This window comes from Heterodontus francisci, chromosome 13 (genome assembly GCF_036365525.1).
Source record: "Heterodontus francisci isolate sHetFra1 chromosome 13, sHetFra1.hap1, whole genome shotgun sequence".
NCBI classification, from domain to species: domain Eukaryota; kingdom Metazoa; phylum Chordata; class Chondrichthyes; order Heterodontiformes; family Heterodontidae; genus Heterodontus; species Heterodontus francisci.
The window spans coordinates 30,116,886-30,141,050 of NC_090383.1; the positions used below are offsets into that span (position 1 = coordinate 30,116,886).

General features: G+C 41.8%; 1 protein-coding gene across 5 annotated transcripts in view; it reads left to right on the forward strand.

Annotated features, from left to right (window-relative positions):
- The window catches only part of prkn (parkin RBR E3 ubiquitin protein ligase), a 1,503,655-nt gene that overhangs the window by 789,041 nt on the left and 690,449 nt on the right, over nucleotides 1-24,165 (forward strand). For all 5 annotated transcript variants that reach the window (XM_068044606.1, XM_068044605.1, XM_068044609.1 and 2 more), the window contains one exon: nucleotides 6,383-6,466. In XM_068044606.1, the coding sequence (XP_067900707.1) occupies nucleotides 6,383-6,466 (84 nt within the window). The remainder of the gene's footprint in view (nucleotides 1-6,382; nucleotides 6,467-24,165) is intronic.

Genomic DNA, 24,165 nt, shown 5'->3' on the forward strand with positions numbered 1-24,165 from the left:
ATGTCAAATTTCTCCACAATGATAAAATAATTCCACTTATTTTTGAAAATGTTTTTCCTGTCTTTTAAAAGCTTGCTTGTCTTTATTTTGATTTCTATCTTAATCATTTATTTCCCTATCAAAAATTTTTAATTAAAAGTAAAAAGAACATTAAGTGCTTTTAACATTCTGGTTTACTGTGTGAATACTTCAATGTGATTGGCTGCTTGCTGAGATCACTACTGCTGCACACCAAGACATTCTCTGCTATTTCTGTGTTCCCCTCTATTAACTCCCCAGTCTCATCCTCCAAGGAACCAACATTCACTTGACTAAAGTGAATGTTGGTCCCTTGGAGGATGAGACTGGGGAGTTAATAGAGGGGAACACAGAAATAGCAGAGACACTAAATCAGTATTTTGCCTCAGTTTTCACAGTGGAGGACACTAGTACCATCCCAATAGTAACAAATAATGCAGAGGTTATAGAAAGGGAGAAACTTAGAACAATCATCACCACTAGGGAAAAAAGTACTGAGCAAACTTTTGGGGTTGAAGGCAGACAAGTCCCCAGGGCTTGATGGCCTACATCCTTGGGTCTTAAAGGAAGTGGCAGCGGAAATAGTGGATCCATTGGTTATGATTAGATTAGATTAGAGATACAGCACTGAAACAGGCCCTTCGGCCCACCGAGTCTGTGCCGAACATCAACCACCCATTTATATGAATCCTATATTCCTACCAAACATCCCCACCTGTCCCTATATTTCCCTACCACCTACCTATACTAGTGACAATTTATAATGGCCAATTTACCTATCAACCTGCAAGTCTTTTGGCTTGTGGGAGGAAACCGGAGCACCCGGAGAAAACCCACGCAGACACAGGGAGAACTTGCAAACTCCACACAGGCAGTACCCGGAATTGAACCCGGGTCCCTGGAGCTGTGAGGCTGCGGTGCTAACCACTGCGCCGCCCTAGTTATAATATTCCAAAATTCCCTGGATGTGGGGAAAGGTTCCAGTAGATTGGAAAAAAGCTAATATAATGCCCTTATTCAAAAAGGGAGGGAGGCAGAAAGTAGGAAACTATAGACCAGTTAGTTTAACATCTGTCATTGGGAAATTGTTAGAATCCATTATGAAAGGAAGTAATAACAGGATATTTAGAAAATCAAAACGCAATCCATCAGAGTCAGCATGGTTTTATGAAGGGTAAATAGTGTTTTACTAATTTGCTAGAGTGCTTCGAAGCTGTAACAAGCAAAGTGGATAATGGGGATCCGGTAGATGGACTTCCAGAAGGCATTTGATAAGGTGCCGCACAAAAGGTTAATACACAAGGTAAGATCACATGGGGTTAGGGGCAATTTATTAGCTTGGATAGAGGATTGGCTAACCAACAGAAAACAGAGTCGGGATAAATGGGTAATTTTCTTGTTGGCAAGATGTAACTAGTGGAGTGCCACAGGGTTCGGTCCTTGGACCCCAACTATTTACAATCGATATAAAATGACTTGGATGCAGGCTTAGAAGGTACTATAGCCAAATTTGCAGATGATACTAATATAGGTGGGATAGTGTGTTGCAATAAAGAAATAAGAAATTTGCACATGGATTGGTTAGGTGAATGGGCCAAAATTTGGCAGATGGAGTTTAACGTTGATAATTGTAAGGTTATGGCAGACTGATACAAAAGGTGAAGTCACATGGGATCAGAGGTGAGCTGGCAAGATGGATACAGAACTGGCTTGGTCATAGAAGACAGAGGGTAGCAGTGGAAGGGTGCTTTTCTGAATGGAGGGATGTGACTGGTGGTGTTCCGCAGGGATCAGTGCTGGGACCTTTGCTGTTTGTAGTATATATAAATGATTTGGAGGAAAATGTAGCTGGTCTGATTAGTAAGTTTGCGGACGACACAAAGGTTGGTGGAGTTGCGGACAGTGATGAGGATTGTCAGAGGATAAAGATCGGTTGGAGACTTGGGCAGAGAAATGGCAGATGGAGTTTAATCCGGACAAATGTGAGGTAATGCATTTTGGAAGGTCTAATGCAGGAGGGAAGTATACAGTAAATGGCAGAACCCTTAGGAGTATTGACAGGCAGAGAGATCTGGGCGTACAGGTGCACAGGTCACTGAAAGTGGCAACGCAGGTGGATAAGGTAGTCAAGAAGGCATACGGCATGCTTGCCTTCATCGGTCGGGGCATAGAGTATAAAAATTGGCAAGTCATGCTGCAGCTGTACAGAACTTTAGTTAGGCCACACTCAGAATATTGCGTGCAATTCTGGTCGCCACACTAGCAGAAGGACGTGGAGGCTTGAGAGGGTGCAGAGGAGGTTTACCAGGATGTTGCCTGGTCTGGAGGGCATTAGCTTTGAGGAGAGGTTGGATAAACTCGGATTGTTTTCACTGGAACGACGGAGGTGGAGGGGCGACATGGTAGAGGTTTACAAAGTTATAAGCAGCATGGACAGAGTGGATAGTCAGAAGCTTTTTCCCAGGGTGGAAGAGTTAGTTACTAGGGGACATAGGTTTAAGGTGCGAGGGGCAAAATTTAAAGGGGATGTGCGAGGCAAGGTCTTTACACAGAGGGTGGTGAGTGCCTGGAACTTGTTGCCAGGGGAGGTGGTGGAAGCAGGTATCATAGAGATGTTTAAGAGGCATCTTGACAAATACATGAATAGGATGGGAGTAGAGGGATAGGGACCCCGGAAGTGCAGAAGGTTTTAGTTTCGGCAAGCATCAAGATCGGCGCAGGCTTGGAGGGCCGAATGGCCTGTTTCTGTGTTGTTCTTTGTTCGAAGAATAGAAAGGAAAATTATCTAAATGGAGAGAAACTTCAGAGTGCTTCGGTGCAGAGGGATCTGGGTGTCCTCGTGCATGAATCGCAGAAAACTAGTATGCAGGTACAGCAGGTAACAAGGAAAGCAAATGGAATTTTGGCATTTATTGCTAAAGGAATAGAGTATAAAAGTAGGGAAGTGTTGCTGCAACTGTACAAGGCATTAGTGAGACCGCATCTGGAGTATTGCGTACAGTTTTGGTCCCCTTACTTGAGGAGGGATGTAGTTGCATTGGAGGCAGTTCAGAGGAGATTCACTAGATTGATTCCAGAGCTTGGGGGGCTTGTCTTATGAAGGGATATTGAGCAGTTTAGGCCTTTACTCTCTAGACTTTAGAAGAATGAGAGATCCAATTGAGGTATATAAAATGATTAAGGGGATTGACAAAGTAGACGTAGAGAGGATGTTTCCTCTGGTGGGGCAATCTAGAACAAGAGGTCATAGTTTTAGGATAAAGGGTAGCAGATTTAAAACAGAGATGAGGAGAAATTACTTCTCTCAAAGGGTCGTGAGTCTGTGGAATTCACTACCCCAGAGTGTGGTGGATGCCGGGACACAGAGTAAATTCAAGGAGCAGATAGACAGATTTTTAATTAAATGGGTTGAAGGGTTATGGAGAACGGGCAGAAAAGTGGAGTTGAGGCAGAGTTGAGATCAGCCATGATTGTATTGAATGGCAGAGCAGGCTTGAGGGGCTGAATTACCTACTCCTGCTCCTAGTTCTTATGTTCTTAAACTGCCATTGTGAATGGGGAAAATCATGCCACAGAGATCATTTGATCTTTGTAGGCAACTTTCTCAGAGGTCAGTGGTGAGTGCCCTTGCTTCGCTGCTGGCTGCAAAATCTGGGCCAGAAATTCTTTTATTTTTAACAGCTTTACTAAAAGAAAAATAGTTTTATGAAACATAAAATATGGAAAATCATAATGAGGTGAAAAAAAGAGCTGTATAATCCATAATTCTTCAAAACGGGAAACTCAATGCTGTTGATTGCTATCTGAGGGAATTAATTGTGCAGTGAGAATAATACAGGATTTATTCATGAGTGAATCCAACTAGGTAAAACAAATTTTAAAAATATATTTTTTGAACAGATTGTATATTTTTCAGCATTTATAATTTTTCTCCACTTTGGTTTGTTACTCTCTGCTCCTTTACTATTCACCGCTTCCTATTTAAGATGGCACCTAGGACGGCCTGGGATAACATTCCTTCCAAGTTAACTTACAAAATGGATACCTTATTTCAGCCTTTTCCTTTTTACCCAAGTACCTGATTGAGATTGGAAATTTACTGTTAGGGGTAGCACTAGTGCCAATCCAATCACACATTACTGCAGTATATCAGTGCCCTGAGTAATGCCTCACCTGACTTTACCCAATATTATTCCCATCACAGTTTACTTCCATGTTGATCACTAGCAGCCACCTTTATCAAGCAAATGGCACTAATCATTCGTCATCACCATAAAGGCACCACTTATAACGTATTAAGTGCGTATTTCGGGAAGTTCAATAAGTACATGCCTTGTACTCACCTATTTAAAAGGCTGTGCTGATTTCAGCCAAAGTCGGGTCTACAAGCAGATTCAATGTTTGGACCTGGTTAAAGTGCAGTTACTTTCATTTTTAGATTCTAGATGCAACTGCTAACAACTAAGAGACAGTTGCTAAGGGAGACTTACACTTTAAAAAAAATATGGTTCTTACTCATTTTTTTGTTCAACCGACCCCACAATGTATAGCGGGAAAAACTGCTCAACACTGATGCACCGGCTGTAAATGTTGGGGACTGTACATCAAACACAATAACAATACTCAGTTACAGAAAAGTTTGGGATAGTGTCTCAATATAATTGTCACTATTCTTTTAGGTTTTTAGTGAGAATTGGTAATGATCATTTCTCTATGTTGCACCTATGGACACTCCTGAGTGCACATCTTCAAGATGGGCTTTCTAGATTCCATTTTTATTGTCTTGTTAAAAAAAAAGTCGCACTCCAACTCTTACTTTATCAGCAGGCAATTCCCATCCCTCTTTATTCCATGTTTCAAATAATAGCAAAAAATAACTTGCATTTATATAGCACCTATAACATAGTAATACATCCCAAGGTTCTAGACAGGAGCATAAATCAAACAAAAAAAAAAAAAATGATAATGAGCAAAAGAAGTAGACTTTAGGATAGGTGACCAAAAGCTTGGTCAAATAGGTAGATTTTATGGAGTGTCTAAAAAAGGAGAAAATGGATGCAACAAAGTTTGGGGAAGGAATTCCAGACCTTGGTGCCTTGTTAGCTGAAGGCATGGCCACCAATGGTGGGACGAAACAAGTCGGAGCTGTACAAGAGGCCAGAATTGAAAGAATGCAGAATTATGGGAGGGTTGTAAGGCTTGAGGAGATTAGAGATAGGGAATGGTGAGGTCCTGGAGGGATTTAAACCTAAAGATGGAAGTAACTGGCAGGTTGGTGCTCCAAGCTCACTTTATTCAGGTCTTAACAAAGAAATGTTTAATTTCTCTTTCCCAGTTGCTTTTAATGAAATGCAATTTTATTTCCACTTTGTGAAGTGATCTTTCAATCAGGATCTGAGGGCCAAAGAAAAGCAGAAGCGGAGATTGATTGTTCTAGGCCATTTTGAGTGCTCACCTTTGACAAACTAGACAGGATTTCCACTCTGGGGTTGGGAACCTGATATTGGGACCAGTTCCTGGTCCCGACCTCACACACCCATTCCTCAATTTTTAAACTGTCAACCAATTAATGGCCAGGGCGCAGCTTGCTGCCCAATTAAGGATGGCGGGTGGGCTCCCAAGGCTGGAGAGCCAATGGAAGGCTCTTCAGCACTGACACATCGGCAGCCCCACCAGCCAAGGTGGGAGTTGCTAATTTGTAATGGAGAAATAGAAGGCACCTCAACATGAAGAAAAGGTCAGATTTTTAAAAAATTTAACATGGCCACAGTCAATTGGCCATGATAGTGGAGGGGCAATACCTCCACAGGACAGCCAGTGACCATAGCTGTGGCCCAGCGGCCATGACAGGTGTGGGTGGGAGCCCTCAAGGGATTAATCGCGGCCTCACCCCTCCTGCCAAGAAGCCCCCTTGATGCACTGGCCATATTTTGGCCCAATGTGCAAAGACTGCGCATTGATTAGATAGCCCAGTCGACGCAGGAAAGGGAACTTAATCGGCCCCTTATTTGGCTACCCACCGCTTGCAGGTGGGTAGCCGTTCTGACCCCAACCTGGCCTCTCTAAAAATGGCTCGGGGTTGGGATTGTGCCACTGAACTGGCACGACAGCTGGCAGCACGAGAATGCAGGCCCGTCCACTTCTGATCCAGACCCCGTGGCCAAATGAAAATCCTACCCACCAAGTCAGTTTTAATTACTTTCTTTCTAAGCAGATGTTCTACTTGCCAGCTTTAGAAATACTAAAAGAGGCTCAAGTTTCAATGAGTCCTTTGCTTTTAAACTTGAGCACAGAACACTAAAGTGACTTTGTAACATGCTCTGAAATGTGGATAGGATTGCTAAATTGTTTTTCTTCTCCGTAGGATCCATCCTGCTGGGAAGATGTTCTGGAGAGAAATAGGATGACTGGTGTGTGTCAAACAAAAGACTGCGATGGAACTGTTGCAGTAAGTCCAATTCTTAGGTGTATTGCATGGTTAAGCATTCAAACATGTGCAGTGATCACCTACCTTATTTCTTGGGTGGCCTAAAAGAAGTTATGAACTGCTTTAACATTTTCTTGAGAATGAGGAACACCTCATTTTAAAAAAATTGACATTTCTCTCTCTTCACTGTTGCCCGTTTTCCAAAAACAACATTAACTTGCATTTATCTAATGCCTTTACTGTAGTAAAACATCTTAAGGCACTTCACAGGAGCGTTATCAAACAAAATTTGACACCCATAAGGAAATATTAGGAGAGGTGACTAAAAGCTTGCTCAGAGGTGGGTTTTAAGGGGCTTCTTAAAAGGAGTAGAGAGATGTAAAGAGGTGGATAACTTTATAGAGGAAATTTCAGAACTTATGGCAGAGGCAGCTGAAGGTACAGCTGCCAATGGTGGAGCTATCAAAATCAGGGATGCCCAAGAGGGCATAAGTGGAGCAGTGCAGAGATCTCAGAGGCTTGTAGGAATGGAGGAGGTTATAGAAGGGAGGCCATGCAGGGATTTAAAAATAAGCACAAGAATCTTAAAATTGTAGCATTGCCAGACCCGCAGTCAGAAAACACAGGGTGATGGGTGAATGGGCATGTGCAAAAAACTGCGCATTACATTTTGCTTACCTCCAGCTTTCTGACTCCGAGGCAAGGGGCAACCAACTACACCACAGCTGACACTAAATCCAGAGAACTCACCTGAACTGGCCTTTGACATGGAGGGCAGAGCTATGCAAATAAGCATTAGAGGGGTGTGGCCATCCATCTCAGAAGTGTCAAAAACAAAAACAATCAAGGGAATTCGCATAAGGAGGTTTCCTCGTGGGGGAAAACAACATGTTCCAACATGGTTTTTATGTTGTAGTTATGCCAAAAGTGTCGAAGAAATTCTGGGTCATAGTTACTACAATTACCATGCATACTATTAATTTAAGAAATATGCAGATGGTTTTCTCAAAGGCTTCAAACAGTCACCAATTTAAATGTAAATTAAAAGGTTGATTTGAACCATTGTTTTTACCTTAATTAGCAAGTAGCAAATTCTCTCTATACGCCAGTCATTGGTGTGAGCTAAGGGTCAGTGGTAAAACTCTTTCCTCTGAAGAAGGTCATGGGTTCAAGTCCCACTTCAGTGAGCACATAATCCAGGCTGACACTCCCAGTGCAGTACTGAGGGAGTGCTGCACTGTCAGAGGTGCTGTCTTTCTGATAGGATGTTAAACCAAGGTGCTCTGTTCAGCTGATCTTCTACCAGGGAAGTAATATTACAAAGAAATCATACATTTACCAAGGAATACCACTCCTCTAAGTACAACATACTGTTCTACAAAGGAAGGCCTCTCCTGTATCTATCATTAAAAATGTAATATGTTTTGTGGATCAGGTGTTCTCAAATATTTTGCTCTGAGGTCCTCCTCCCATATTATAAAAATTCCACGAACCCCCATATCACAACACAAGTATTTTTTTGTATCAAAATTAGTTATACATTTAAACATTTTTTTTTTGTTTTACTTAATGTAAAGCTTGTTGCTAGTGCTGGTCACCAGATTAGGGCCAGATGGTTGAGTGTTATAGTTTATTGCTGTGTGCCTTCTTGCTCCTGCTGAGTGGCAAAGCTCAGTTACTAGCCATTGGCTGAATCGAATGGTTGTGGCACTAAAGCGCGTGTTTAAAAATACATGCGAGATAGAGACATAGGCAGATTGCGCAAGGCCCGCATTCAATATATTCTCTGGTTATTTTTGACAGACTTCTGGGGGCCACAAATGCCCAGTTGAGAATCCTTGTTGTAGATTGAATCAAATTTCTGGTGCAACAATACTATATGTAACAGAAATAAAATTCCAGTTTTTCTAAGAGCATTTACTACATTGAAATTAATAAAAGGAACAAATTGAGTATACCTATGTAAATTGCCTTCTGTCCTCTTCATATTATACAGCTGACACCATCCCAAGCAGTTTAATATAGTATAATTAAATGTTCATCTGCGCAATCAAAGAGATGCCTCAGAAAACAGTAACTGCTATCTGAAAAATGTAAAAACACAAAAATAAAATGAAGAGCTGATTGAACTTGGATTGTGGATGCTTTAGAAAGCAACTAGGTAATCTTTACTTTGCTTCTTTTGAATCAAATCCTTGTTATTTAAAATACCAGCGTGATGTATTTACTACGGTCAAGCAGTCTGGCAACAATGATAAAGAATCAACTGGCACAGTTTAAGAGCCAGAAGCTGACCACATCACTTTCATCTCCAGTTAATCTCCAGAGGCACTAAAAAAGGGTACTTGGTTCAAATCATTCACAATATATATATCAGTTCCATTAGGCTACTCCTCTGATGGATCTAAAGCAGAAAAAATCCCTTGATTTTAATCCCTGTTGATAGAATGTTACTCTGACAGCACCTGTGACAGGTACTATGTCTCATCACAGCTGTTTTGCATAATTTGTAACTTTGTTGAACACAGATATAAATTGTGTGCGTTTAACTCAATTAATTTTTGATGATCCCTACTCTTTATACAGAGGGACCCCACTCATTATTCAAAGCTGTTGTTTTTGATTGCATTGTTTGCCTGTGATACACTAATGTATAAAGGGCAGTTTTGAAAATAATGAAGATGTTATAAGCAATGTTCCCTCTGAGCTGTGCCAGCCACGCATTAGTGGGCTACGTTAAGTTACTGTGCTTGTGCTGCTGCTCAAAAAAAAAGTTTAATGGGCCATACACTCAAACAAATTGCCCGCGGACTCCAAAAAAAATTAGAGGATGCATTGGTTGCAAGGCTTACATTTTCCATCATCCATGTTCTGGATGGTGGAAGACAGCAATTTACTTCTGTCCTGCCAAAGGAAATGGTAGCTTCAGTCCATGTTCTATATTGTACAGTGACAATGCCCTATTGGTACTGGGGGAAAACAGGAATAAGCGTAGATGGTTATTCTCAACTTTCTATGGTATATGCGTAAGGTTGCAAAGCTGCAAGTTGGTTTCATTTTCAAAAGTTATTGATGTTTTCAGGGAAGAGGTAAATCATAAAGATGCACTGTACCAGACCTTACGGCTCATTTAGGGGCATAGGATAGCATAAGATTTTAGATCACATGGTAAATTGTAAAGCAGTCACAGGATTCCGATAATGTTGCAAGCTCAAATAGTTTAGTTATCGGAACTGTATGATTAATCTTTTGCTTCGTAGCTACAAATGATTAACTCAATAACCATGGCAGTTTTAATTGCAATGGTAAAACATAGGTTTCTTGTTATTAAATTAACTGACCTTTTCATTCTATGTAACTTCAGTTTGCTAAACTGATATGTCATAACAGGACCAGATGTCCTATGAAAAATTGTCGATAATAATATGCAAGTCTTCTATTTCTCAATGATACCTGTTAAAGTTTTATACAAAATAATGACCGTCCTTCCTTCTCTGGTAGTGTCCATTTGACAGGCAGAGAATATTTTGCTTTGCAATATTGCACATTGGGATAGTGCAATAGATTCTATTGCAGGGTCATTTTCAAAATCACAACAAGTATCAGTGACCCGACCTTCAAACACCCTACTCCAGGCAAGCTGCCTCGTACTCCGCAGCTCAATAGCTTCCTGGAAATGAGACCGGAGGTCCAATCTTGGTGGTGCCTCAGGCCTCACCATTCTAGAATTGTACCCAGTCATCTCTGCCTTTGAATATTCAATCTTAGCCGATCCATTGTGGAGGAGGCAAGTATAGTATAAGCACTTAATTTCTTTAGTGATGTTATTTTAAACCACTCATAAAAGGTAATAACGCTAGGGAAAAGGAATTTCTATTGGGTATCACACTTGACCGATCATGAAGTTAAGTGCTAGTAAATAATTGTATTTGGGCTGGTGGGAATGTATTCCACACCAACACAAAACATCAGATTAAAAATCTTTTTCCTATAGCAACAGGATCTACAAACAGCACAAGAGCATGAAGATAATGTATTTTCTTTAACAATGGTAAAGCGGTGAAGCATGGTTCATCCTTATTTGGAAGTCAAATCTGTTGGTAATCCTGTGTTACATCTGTTAAATTTCTCTGCATCTATTCCAGTAGTTTCAATTTCTTGAAGAATCTTGGCAACCATTCTAGGCAGGAAACATTGGAAGTACAAAGTCCTGCAGAACCACATGCTTTTTTTTTTTAAAATTGAGGAGGACTTTTAGTTTGATGTGGTGGATTCTGCAATGTCCTCAGGACTTGGAGTGAGGTTTAGTAGAGTTTGGTGCAAGATATGAGAAACAGAGATTGAGACAAAGACAACATGCTGCTGAACATAATGGAGTTTTTTTATTCTGTTTTGGTTTCACTTTCCCTTTGCTAGCATGTATGTCCTACAGAAGCCTCTAGAATACATAATGCAATTGCAATTTTAAAACACTATGGGCTGGATTTTATGTTGAGACAGGGCTCCAGGTGCCAGGCCAAAAAGGCAGGGGAAAGCTCGCCTCTGCCTTTTCGTGCCCCCCGGAGCAATCCTCCAGTCATTTTAAATCTAAGTAAAGGGATGGGGATCCTGGCTCTTAAAAGATGGGATTCTGCCTCCAAGAGCTGCCGGCCAGAGGGCCAGCAGCTCAGCCACTGGGAGTGGTGGATTCTCCTGGTACTGCAGAAGTCTTGGACCCAGGCCCAGCACTGGAAACCCAGACCTCAGGTAAGTGAAGCAGGGTTGCTGGAGCCAGTCTGGAATCCCTGGCAAGGGACAGTGGGGGTCCCGGGGGATAAAGAGATTCCTGGCAGGGTTCCTCTGTGGGCCAAAGATTGCCCACGGAAGAGGGCCCCCACCCCAAGGCCGCATGGAGTGCACCTTGTGTTACAAGGCACCCTCCTCCGTGGTGGAGGCAGCCCCTGCTACTGGCAAGATCGCAGCAGTGGTGGGAAGAGACCCTTAATTGGCTGTTAATAGGCCACTTAAAGGTCTCAATTGGCCTCTGGGCAGGAAGGCCGTTGGCAGCCTATCCTGTCCCCGGGAAGATTACTTGGCGATAGAGAGATGACGGGGCCTCCGCGCCCCTGCCACAATACTCCATGCCCCCCCCTCCGCCTCCAGCCCATTCAGGGGGCCACAATAAGATCCCAACTTATAACACTACAGATTCAACTCAGATCTGCAGCATAAAAGCTTAATGACATTGGTAGATGTATTTTAAAGCTTTATTGCATACCATTTTCATAGATAACAGGACCAGAGATCACATCAGATCAGCAGACAGACAAAGTTACTTGGAATGAAATGACGGCTGGAATTGGGATGTAAACAATGGTAGTCTGCCCGCGCGGACTGCACGTTGCGGAGCCGCCGATATTCAGCTCAGCGGCTCATTTTATTGGCCGGGTTGGACTGCCCACCCCGATGGAGATAGAGGGGCGGGCGGTTTGTTCCCAGCAATGGCACCAGCAGCCTTTATACAGGCGCCGACGCATTTTTAAAGGCATTCAAGCCCTTCCATTTAAATATTTAAAGAAAGAGGTTGCAAACATTTTATAAACATTTAATTTGCCCTCTCCCCCCTCCCCAAACACTTCCTCTGACCATCTCCCACTTAATGTTCATGAACTGTGCACTGTAACCCTTCCCACCATCCCCTACATCAATCAGATGAGTTTGACACTGTTCCCCCCACCCTGAAAAACTTACCGGCTCCCCCCCTCCCTGCCAGTGTTCCGTCTCGGATCCCCGTGCGTGCCACCAATAATCGCTCTGGGACGGACGGGTAGAGCGCTACAGTCATTAATTCAGGTATTTACATTAATTTACATATTGAAATTGTACTCCCGTCACCTAGTGGCAGGAGACACCATAAGATCTCGCCACCGCCGGTGATATGGGGCCAGGCCTTCCCAGCGTCAAGGTCAGTGGCATATTTCTCTCAGAGATTTTTCAGGCCCCCACCATGACCCCCGACGTCAGGGGAAAAATCTGTAAAATGCAGCCCGACCAGTTTCCTTGCTAAGACACAGAAATGTATGTTCTATCACTTGTCACCAGTAGGACACTTGCTATTGTCAAATTTTGTATTTTCTACTGTCTTAATGTCACCTCTCTCCATCCTGCTTCGTCTGCTGCTGCAACCTCATCCAGGCCTCGTTACTTCTAGACATCTATTTCACTGTTCTCTTGGCCAACCTCCCATCTAGCACTATGCAATAAGCTTCAGTTCATCCAAATTCTGCTGTCCATATCCCAAAAAACACCACGTCTTGTTTCACCAATCACCCCTTTGAGCACTGATCTACATTAGCCTGGCCAATGGTAGAGCGATGAAAATTTGGCATGCACAAGAGGCCAGAATTGTAGATTACAGAGTTAGGGAGGGGTGAGGCCACGGAGGGATTTGAACAGAAGGATGAAATTTTTTTTTTTTTTTTTTTAAAACACGGTGTTGCTGAACCAAGAGCCAATTTGTATCAGAGAGCACAGAGTAATGAACCAATGGTACTTGATGAGAGTTAGGATACAGGCAGTAGAGTTTTGGACGAGCTCAAGTTTACAGATGGTGTAAGGTGGCAGGCGGATGCTCCCAAAAAAGATAAGAACAGCATGTGGAGGTGCATGTGTCCAAACTCCAAACATTTGTACCTCTGCGGACAGTTGTAGTAACAAATCAAGGGGAAAATTGTCTGGCAGGTCAAAAAGTGGCACCATTATTTTCTTCTCGGCAAACTTGCACCAATCCTGTTGATAGATCTTCATCACCAAAACTGAAGAAAATCCGACACTGTTAGAGAGTTTTGGAATTCTCAAATGATTACATTGAATAGCTGTATTCATCAGTTTATTGGAATGCAATAAACATTTGCATTAACATTGAGAATATTGCTGCTTCTATTTACCAGCAACTGAGAAGTACAACCCAGTCCTGAAATGATCAAGGATGCTATGATTGTCACAATCTTCAAGAAAGGGGACAAATCCAACTGTGGAAATTAGAGGTATCTCCTTGCTTTCCATTGCAGGAAAGACAAGAACCCTTCTGAATTGACTCATTACACTTGAACAGCTGCACCCCAAATCTCAATGTGGGTGTAGGCCATCAAGAGGCACTTCTGACATGATTTTCACAGCTTGCCAACTACAAGAAAAATGTCAGGAGCAACATCAACCTGTCTACACAGCATTTGACTTGACAAAGGCCTTCAACTCTAAATTGTAAGACATTCTGGAAGATTCTGTTGAATATGGATGTCCTCCAAAATTTGTCACCATCCTTTGCCTGCCTCATGATGATATGCGAGTGGTGATCCTTAGCAGTGGATCCATTACAGATTCCTTTGAGGTAAAGACAGGAATAAAACAAGGTTGTGTCCTATCTTCCTAGCTGCCATGCTCTGACTGACTAGAGACAAGCTCCCTGCTGGAGTGCAGCTTATGAAATAGATGGTAAACTATTTAATCTCAGACTTCAAATCAAAAACTAAGCCCACCCCAATTTCAGTCATTGATCTCCAATAAACTGATGCTGCAGTAAGTACTGCATCTGCAATGAATCTTCAGAGAATCGATGTATTTACTGAGGCATAAGAGAAGATTGGTCTTAATGTTGAGTGTAAGTCCCAAGTCCTCCATCAGCAAGTTCCAAAATGATCATGCCCTAGTCCTACTGATTAGGATTCATGATGAGTGCCTGGAAAATGTGGAACACTTCCAGTACCTTGGAAGTTATGTTTCACAGAAGGCTGACATTGATGAAGAAATCCAGCATTGCCTGAAATTTGCTGGTGCAGCCTTTGGCCACCTGAGGAAGAGAGTGTTTGAAGATCGCAACATCAAAACTGAAACAAAATTCATGTTTTACCATATGGTATGGTTGTGATCCCAACTTTACAGCATGGAGCTGAAACATGGACAACATATAGGAGGCACCACAAAGCACTGGAGTCATATGAACACTGCCTGTGGAAGATCCTACATATCAAGTGGGAGGACAGGTGCACCAATATGAATGTCCTCTCACAAGCAGGTACCACAAGCATTGAGGCTATGATTATCCGCCATCAGCTTCATTGGGTTGATCATAGTTTGGATGTCAGATACCAGGCTCCCAAAGCAGGTCATCTTCTCCCAGCTCAGGCAGTGTGGATGCACTAGAGGAGGACAGAAGAAGCACTTCAAAGATGTGCTGAAAGCCAAGAAGAAGAAATGCAACATTGACATTAGCTCCTGGGAGACCATTGCCCTGGACCGAACCAGATAGAGACAGACAGTCAATGGGAAGCATCTCAACACTTCAAGACCCAATGATAACAAAAAGAGGAAAAGCAAGAAAGAGAGAGAGAGAGACAGAGACAGAGACAGAGTCAAAAAAAACAAGCCATAACCTGAACTAATACACGACCAGGCATCCCGCATGACAAATGCCCTACGGGTCATAAAGTCTGTAGATCCCGGAATCAGCCTCAGCCATCTTTAGACTCACAGAAGACAATTATCCTTGCCTGCGAGGGATAGCCAATAATTTCAGGCAAAGTTGACATAATTATCATCCCTGACAAATAAAATCAGTCACCTGTCTTATGCATTTGTCTCAGCTTGATCATTTCTTTCTTATCAATGGCTACAGCATCGGGCGAACCAGAAATTGCTATGCTTGCTATGTTGAATCTGCATTCCCATTGAGTTAGACTGCAGACCGGAAAAGAATCACACACCCTTCATGTCTAATTGATGTGAATACAGGCATGTGTTTCTGCACATCCATGCCCAGTATGCAATGAGCTGCTCTGATACATTCATCCTTTGGCAACTCTCTTCAGTTTTTCCCCAGAAAAAAGGGCAAGGCACTAGCTGGCTTCCTCTAAACAAGGTATATTCAATACTGCTGTGGCAGTGAATTGTGCTGGCTTGCTGTTTCCTCCAAAAATGTCAAAAAGATCTGGAAATTGAGATTCCCGAGGAGACCAAGTCAGAAGCTGAACCCGAGACAAAAAAGGACATAAGGCAGCAAGGTCAGAAACAACTGCTGGGGGAGAGCGGTGAGATAAATACATCGGACAGACTTTCAATAATGTCTGGTCATATTACGGCTATAAAACATCTGTAACAACCAGATTGTTCCACGTAATTTAAATGTACAACCTTCCAGAACACTCCGTTCAGAAACAGAGGTTCCCTGAGGATCCCTCAATGAACATTTTTTGGTTCCAATGCAACCTTTTCATGATCATAACAATATTTCTGAAAATAATCATAAGGACTCTGAAATGTCACAACTAAGCGGTTCTTTAGCCTCAATACTGTGCACTACCCTTTTGTGACTTTTCAATTTTCATCTAGTCCTGTTCTAATACTTATTCTATGTGCCACCTGAGGATCTGGAGTCTGAGATGTGAATGACTGCTGTATTTGGCTACAAGTCTCTTTAGACAGAGTTAGCATTCATTTCAGATCTTTAATCTTTGAAGATCAGCATTTGTTCTGCACAAAGCAACTGTTGGTTCAGGACCTCCCAAGTCTTCTCCTATCATTCAACTGAGTGGATCCCAGAATTTCAATTGCAGCTGTCTCCTGTTGGGTTGATGAATGAATATCTGCTGTTATTTTTAGCTTTAAGCTTGTCATTCCTGCATATTTTGTGCAGTTTCTTGCTGCGTTAAAACAGGACGATTCCTTCTTTCACTCACAGACTAGTTTACTTGACAACTATTGGAGAATTTGTACCATTTCTCTTTTGACAATGATTCTTCAAAAAAAGCATTGCAGGATTCTCCAGTGAATTAATGTAATTGTTCTACATGAAAGGAATCTGTACAGTTCATTAAGTTGATCGCTTTATGTCTGTGACTATACTTGGGGTTAATTTCAGACTGTGGTCTGTAAAGTTTAAAATATAGATGAATGACAGCTTGCTGCAATCACACTTACCTATTCTGCCCTGTGAATTCATTAAACTTCTTCCTTCACTGAATGGGGTTCCTGGGCTTTTGAGAGTTGCCCCACTGTCTGTACTCAAGTGCAGTACTGAGGGAGTGCTGCACAGTTGGAGGTGCCGTCTTTCAGATCTGACGTTAAATTGAGGCCCCATCTGCTCTCTCAGGTGGTAAAAAGATCCCATGGCATTATTTCAAAGAACAGCATGGGAGTTCTCACTTATATCCTGGCCAATACTTATCCCTCAATCAACGTCAGAAAAACAGATCTACTCCATCATCTCATTACTGTGTATGGGTCCTTGCTGTATGCAAATTGGCTGCTGGGATTCCCACATTACAGTGGTGATGACAAAGTACTTCATTCATTGTAAAGCTTTGGACCATCCTGAGGTTATGAAAGTATTTTTCTTTACCACCTTCTTACTGACTACATTGGCAGGTTTCTTCCCATCCACTTCAACTATTGTATGTATCCCTGTGCCTAATTATTGCCAGAAGAATATTTAGGTCCCCCTTTAAGAATTCTGTTGCTCTCTTCTTACGGTTTCTTTTGGAGCTATAATTTGGCTATGCTGCATGCCAATTCTGGTTCCAGGGCAATAAAGATTTAAATCTTCCAGCTTCATCCTCAGAAGTGCTCTCACCACCCCATTCCTGGCGTGTATTTTCCAGACACCGATGCATCCCCCTCCCCGTCCACCCCACCCCGACCCCAACAGCACACCTTACCAATTGCTGCCCAGAAATAATAAGATGAGCTGATCCTACAATTTGTAATGGGGTCAATAGACATTGGTCAGGATGGAGTCCCATCCAACTCCACTCTGACAATGGATCGCAGGTTGCAAAACTTTGGGGCCAAGGTCTCAATGTCAAATTTCACCCATTTTAAACTTCTTGAACCATTTTCAGTATCAGTCACCCTGAAAATGCTGGATTGGAGAGGGGATGGGCATGGGTGTGGGAGGAGATTGGAATATGACCCAGAACCCAGCCACATTCAGATCAAAATGTTTAAATTCCAGTTGAGAATGGGGGACTGTGGGCAGATCTCTGCCCACTTCCCCTATGCTAAGGGAACATGTTGGGGACAGTTCCCGGACATCATCTTTATGCCTTCTAGACTAGCATGAGTCCCATTTGGTACTTTCTGAAGCACCAAACCTTTGCTAGAAAAGGCTGATGGATGATGGAGGGGATTTTAACTCTCCTGAGTGGGAATGGACTGGGTGAGCAGTTAAAATGGTTCAGCTCCATTTCCTGCTTTGGTCCCATTGATTTTGGATTTTAACACTGCTGGTTTAATGACAGAGGAGGTGCTTGATGAACTCAGGCAGGTTACTGTTCAATTAATGCCAGTCAAGTTCCTGTGTCAATGGGGTCCCGATGACACTTTAACCCGGACTGAGCATGGAAGCTGCAACGACTTTCCTGCCAAGTAAAAACAGGGGAGCAGCTGGTGGGAGGACGAAGAGGCCCTCCCTGCTCTGGACTCTTCTGCACTTCACCATGACACTCTCCCAAAACACTTATTTTGCATCTTACATCCTTGCCTGAAAGTCTTCCTTCTATGCCAATGGGCCACTGGCATACAGAAGATGCCCAGGAGTTAGAACCATAGAAACTTAGAGTACCGAAGGAGGCCATTTGACCCATCATGCATGTACTGGCTCTTTGAAAGAACAGTTGTGCTTAGTCACAAGATGACAAGAACACAAGATATAGAAACAGGAGTAGACCATATGGCCCATCGAGCCTGTTCTGCCATTTAATATGATCATGGCTGATCTCAGGATTCAATTCCACTTTCCTGCCCACTCGTCATAGCCGTTGATTCCCCAAGACCAAAAATCTGTCTATCCCAGCCTTAAATGTATTCAATGATGGAGCATCCACAACCCTCTGAGGTAGAGAATTCCAAAGATTCACAACCCTTTGAGTGTATTGATTTCTTCTCATTTCAGTCCTTAATGATTGGCCCCTTATCCTGAGACTCTGACCCCCCGCCATGTTTTAGATTCCCCGACCAGTGGAAACAATCTGTGTCTACCCTATCCAGCACCTTCAGAATCTTGCATGTTTCAATGAGATCACCTGTCATTCCTTTAAACTCCAGAGAATATAAGCCCAATTTACTCAGCTCCTCATCATAGAACAATCCCCTCATCCTGGGAAACAATTTAGTGAACCTTTGCTGTACTGCCTTCAATGCAAGTATATCCTTTCTTAAATGTGGAGACCAAAACTGCACAGTACTCCATGTAGTCTCAACAAAACACTGTACAATTGTAGGAAGACTTCTCTATTCTTGCACTCCAAACCCCTTGCAATAAGGGCCAACATGCTATTTGCCTTCCTAATTGCTTGCTCCAAATGCATGCTAATTTTCTGCGTTCCTTGTACAAGCACACCCGAATCTTTCTGAACACTTACAAGTTTCACACTGTTACGGAACTATTTATTTTCTCCTCAGATTAAAACAATGTGCCTTTAAGACTCTGTTTAGGAACAGTTTGCCTTTAAAAACTAAGAGGCACAGTGTGCCAGCTACACCTGTTACCTAAGCAACAGCAAGAGAGTGAGAAGATCACATGGTGTAATGTTTCAATTTGACTGTGTGCAGGGACCAGCTAAAACCAGTTTGAAAGACACCAGCGAAGCATGCTTGCCTTGAAAGAGAATTATCTCAGCAGAAATTATACAAATGAGCTACAGACTGTATTAATTGCCTGAGGAAAAAAAAAAATCACTTTTGAAGAGAACATTCATATTACTGGAGGTAGCAAAATTCCTTTTTCTGTACTTCGAATCTAAGGAGTCTTTGCTTCAAGATTGAATCTCCCTTGACTATCTTCTGGAATTTGCAGTAAAGCTTCAACTAAAATCTACCAATTTTAAAATCCAAGCCGACCTGTCATTATACCCCCGGTTGAAAGAACTGTTTGATGTCTGCTGCAGCCAAAGTGCTTTGAATGCACATCAAGAAAAGACTGTTACATCAAATTTGTGTGGAAACTTCAAGTGGCATCTGATTATTTTTACACTAGGATACCTCACCCATCAGGAACATAACTCAAAGACTTATAACCCAGTTATTTATTTATTCTTAAGAAACTGCTAATTTTTTTAAAACATTTTTTTTGATTTTTGTGTGTGTGTATGAATGGGAGAGTTAGGTTGAAAGAAGATGTTTATAAGGTCCTTTAGACATAGGTTTATCTTAATAGTGTTTAATATTTAGTTTTTAAATAAATAGTTAATTTGTTCTGGTCTAAAAAGATACCTGGTTTAGTCTGTTTTATTCTAGGGGTTATGAGTGTTAATTTGGCTGTTTTCTGATTGGGTGGAAAACTTTAATAATATGCTGTGACCTGTGGAGTGATAGGACTGAATTGACAGTGTGTTGCTACCGCCTCAGTCGCAACACACCTTTAAAAAAAAAGTTCCGCTTTTCTATTCTTACGACCAAAGTGAATAACTTCACACTTCCCTACATTTAAATTCCATCTGCCATCTTGTTGCCCACTCACTTTGCTTGTCTATATCTCTGCAGCCTCTGTCCTCCCCACAGCTTACCTTTCCATCTACCTTGTTTCAACAGCAAACTCCCTTCATCCAATTCATGGATATAGATTGTAAATAGCCAAGGCCCCAGCACTGATCCTTGCGGCACTCCTCTATTTACTGCCTGCCAACTTAAATGCCCTGTTTATGCCCACTCGTTGCTTCCTGTCTATTAACTAATCCTCTATCCACACTAATATATTACCCCCAACTCCATGAGCCCTTATCTTGCCTATTAGCCTTTTGTGTGGCACCTTATCAAATGCCTTTTGGAAATCCAGGTATACTACATCTAATGATTCCCCTTTATCTACCCTACTAGTTACATCCTCAAAAACTAATAAATTTGTCTCAAACAGATTTCCCTTTAGTCAAACCATGTTGACTTTTTCTGATCATACTGTGCTTTAAAGTGCATTGTTAAGACTTCCTTAATAATAATCTATACAAATGATTTTGATATGGGGACTGAATGGAAGATTTCCAAATTTGCTGATGACACAAAATTAGGTGGGAATCTAGTTGTGAGGAGGATGCAAGGAGGCTTCCAGGGGACTTGGACAGGTTAAGTGAATGGGCAAGGACATGGCAGATGAAATATATTGTGAATAAGTGTGAAGTTTTCCACTTTGGTAGAAAAAAAACAGAAAGACAGTATTTCTTAAATGGGGAGAGGTTGGGAAGTGTTGATGTCCAAAGGGACCTGGGTGTCCTTGTGTCCTGAAAGCTAGCATGCAGGTGCAGCAAGCAATTAAGGAGGCAAATGGTATGTTGGCCTTCATCACAAGGGGTGAGTACAGGGGTAAAGAAATCTTGCTGCAATTGTGTAGCGCCTTGGTGAGAGCACACCTGGAGTATTGTATACAGTTTCAGTCTCATCTAAAGGAAGGATATACTTGCCATAGAGGGATTGCAAGGGAGGTTCACTAGACTAATCCCTAAGATGGCAGGATTGTCTTATGACAAGAGATTGCAGAAACTGGGCCTGTATTCGCTAGCGTTTCAATGAATCTTATTGAAACTTACAAAATTCTTACATGGCATTACAGGGTTGATGTAGATAGGATGTTTCCCCTGGCTGGTGAGTCTGGAACTCAGGGACAGATTTAAGACAGAGGAGAAGGAATTTCTTCACTCAGACAGTGATGACATTTTGTAATTCTCTACCCCAGAGGGCTGTGGAAGGTCAATCATTCAGCAGGTTCAAGACAGAAATCAATAAATATCTGGATACTAATGACATCAAGGGATTTGAGAATAGTGAGGGAAAGTGGCATTGAGGTAGATGATGGCCATGATACAGTTGAATAGCAGAGCAGGCTCGGCAGGCTGAATGGCCTAGGTTCCAGCATTTTCCCAATAACTGATGTTAGGCTAACTGGCCTGAAGTTCGCCATTTTCTCTCCCTCCTTTCTTGAAAGGCAGTGTAACATTTGCCAACTTCTAATCTCATGGGACCATTCCCGAATCTAAGAATTTTGGAATTTTCAGCCACTATCTCTGCATCTATCTCTTTTAGAATCCTAGGGTGCAGGCCATCAGGTCCAGGGTGACAGGGGGAGTGGGGATGGTGGGGGGGTGGGATTTGTCAGATTTTAGTTCCTTGAATTTTTCCCAATACTTTTTATCTGCTGATATTAATTTCACCTTTTTAGCCCTGATATGAAACTTGTGTCTTCTACTATGAAGACAAACAAAATATTTGTTCAACGCCTCTCCCATTTCCTCATTTCTCATGATAATTTCTCCTGTTTCTGCTTCTAAGGGACCAATGTTTACTTTAGCTATTCTGTTCCCTCATATCTATAAGAGCTCTTACAATCTGTTTTTATATTTGCCATGAATGTGCTTCCACTGTTAATATTTTTGAGGACTTGTGTGTTAAAGACTGGAAAATATTGGTGATGCTGGACTTTTTTTTTATAAAAAGGGAAGGACACTAGGGACTTTGTTTAAAACAAACACTTACTGAGAGTCACATGTCTTAAGCTTAGTAAACAGGAGTCTTGCTGACTACTGGAGTTGTTTACTAGAGAAGTGACATGTCTAGATTTATGGTAATCAAGAGATGGTTTCATTTTTGGATATTGTTTGGAGTTCAGTTGGGGTGTAAGCCTTCTGAAGAGAGAGGCTACCAGCTCATCCTGTTCCACCTCTGAGAAACCACTAAGAACTGGAGAAACTGATAGAGCAATTCTCCTGAGAAGCATCTGGAAGACTCTGGACATTTCCTGAACAAATAGTAACTGGGATCTTTTCAGAAGCAATCCAGTGTCTGGTGACATTTGCTGAATGTATTCGGATGCCTGACAATTTGGAACATTCCATATCTTATCCTTTTTCTTCAAGAATTAACAAGTACTTGGCCAAAGGTATTCTGTAACGTTGATTGCTGCAGAGAAAGCTTTTTTATTTTTCCTTTAACCGGTGTGTGTGCGCGCATGGGTTGGTTATTTAGAAGGGAATTAATTTATACTTTCATATTTCAACCTGTGCTAATAAGCTTTGCGTATTATGTGTCTTGTTTTATAATAAATTAATAATTGTTTTTTATCCAAGAAACCTGGTTGACAGCTTTTTATTCTGCAACTAGAATAAATAAAGTATATAATTGGCCATATTGATAACTGGGTAAAACATTTAAATACATGTTGTGACCCATGGAGAAGTGGAACTAGTGAAAGACAGTTCATTCCTCCATCCTCTGTTGTAACATATTACTGGCTAGGTTACTCCAATGTTTTATTTTTTCCTTTATCAACTTTTTGGTGGCCCTTTGCTGGTTTCTAAAACACTGCCAATCCTCAGACTTGCTACTCTTTTTTGCAACACTGTAAGCCTCTTCTTTTCATCTAATACTATCCTTAACTTCCTGAGGGAGCCACGGATGGGTCTTACTTGCTGAGCTTTTGTTTCTCAATGGAATGTATTTTTGTTGAACATTTTGAATTGTTTCTTCAAAGGTTTTCCACTGTTCATTTACTGCCATACCTTTTAGTCGATCTACCCAATTTACTTTAAGCAGTTCTCCCCTCAAACTTAAACAAAGCCAGTTATGTAAATTAAGATTCTTGTTTATGATTGGAGTATGTCCCTTTCAAACTTCATATGGAATTCAATGGTATTATGATCATTATTTCCCCAATGGATCAAGAACACAAGAAATAGGAGCAGGAGTGGTTCATGTGGACCATCGAGCCTGCTCCGCCATTCAGTAAGATCATGGCGATCTCAGGCTTCAACTCCACTTTCCCACCCGCTCGGCATATCCCTTGATTCCCTGAGACACTAAAAAGCTGTCTATCCCAGCCTTAAATGTATTCAACCATGGAGAATCGACATGCTCTGAGGTAGAGAATTCCAAAGATTCACAACCCTTTGAGTGAAGTAATTTCTTCTCATCTCAGTTTAAAAAGATGAGCCCCTTATCCGGAATCTGCACCCGAGTGTTTTAGATTACCCGACCAGTGGAAACAATCTCAGTGTCAAACCTATCCAGCACCTTCAGAATCTTGTATGTTTTGATGACATTGCCTCTCATTCTTCTGAACTTCAGACAGTATAGGATATTTTACTATGACATTACTAATTAACCGTACTTCAGTACATAATACTAGATCTAAAATAGCTTTATCCCTAGTCATTTCCCACAATGTATTGCTCTAAGAAACTGTCCCAAAAGCATTCTACAAACTCATCTTCTGGACTACTCTTACCAATTACATTGACCCAGTCTAGAAGATGATTAAAGTCCTACACAATTATTTAATTGACTTTGTTACAAGCTCAAATAATTTCTTATCTAATGCTCCATCCAACAGTATAACTACTGTTTGGGACCTATAAACTACTACCACCAGTGTTTTGATTCTTGCTATTCCTAATTTCCACCCATACTGATTCTACTTCATGAAGTTCTGAGAGCAGATCCTCTCTCACTAATTTCCTTATGCCTTCCTTTACTACCAGGGTTACCCCTCCTCCTTTGTCATTCTGTCTGTCCTGCCGAAATATTGTGTACCCTGGAATATTTACTTCCCAGCCTTGATTACCTTGTAACCATTGTTGGAATTTTATGTTGGGCAGGAGGCCCTGCCCACCAGCCGGAAAGTGGGGGGCAAATGCGTCTCCACCTGGTCTGGGGAGCCATGACAGGATTTTTCACTCCCCAAGCCCTTAATTGGCCTTGGACGG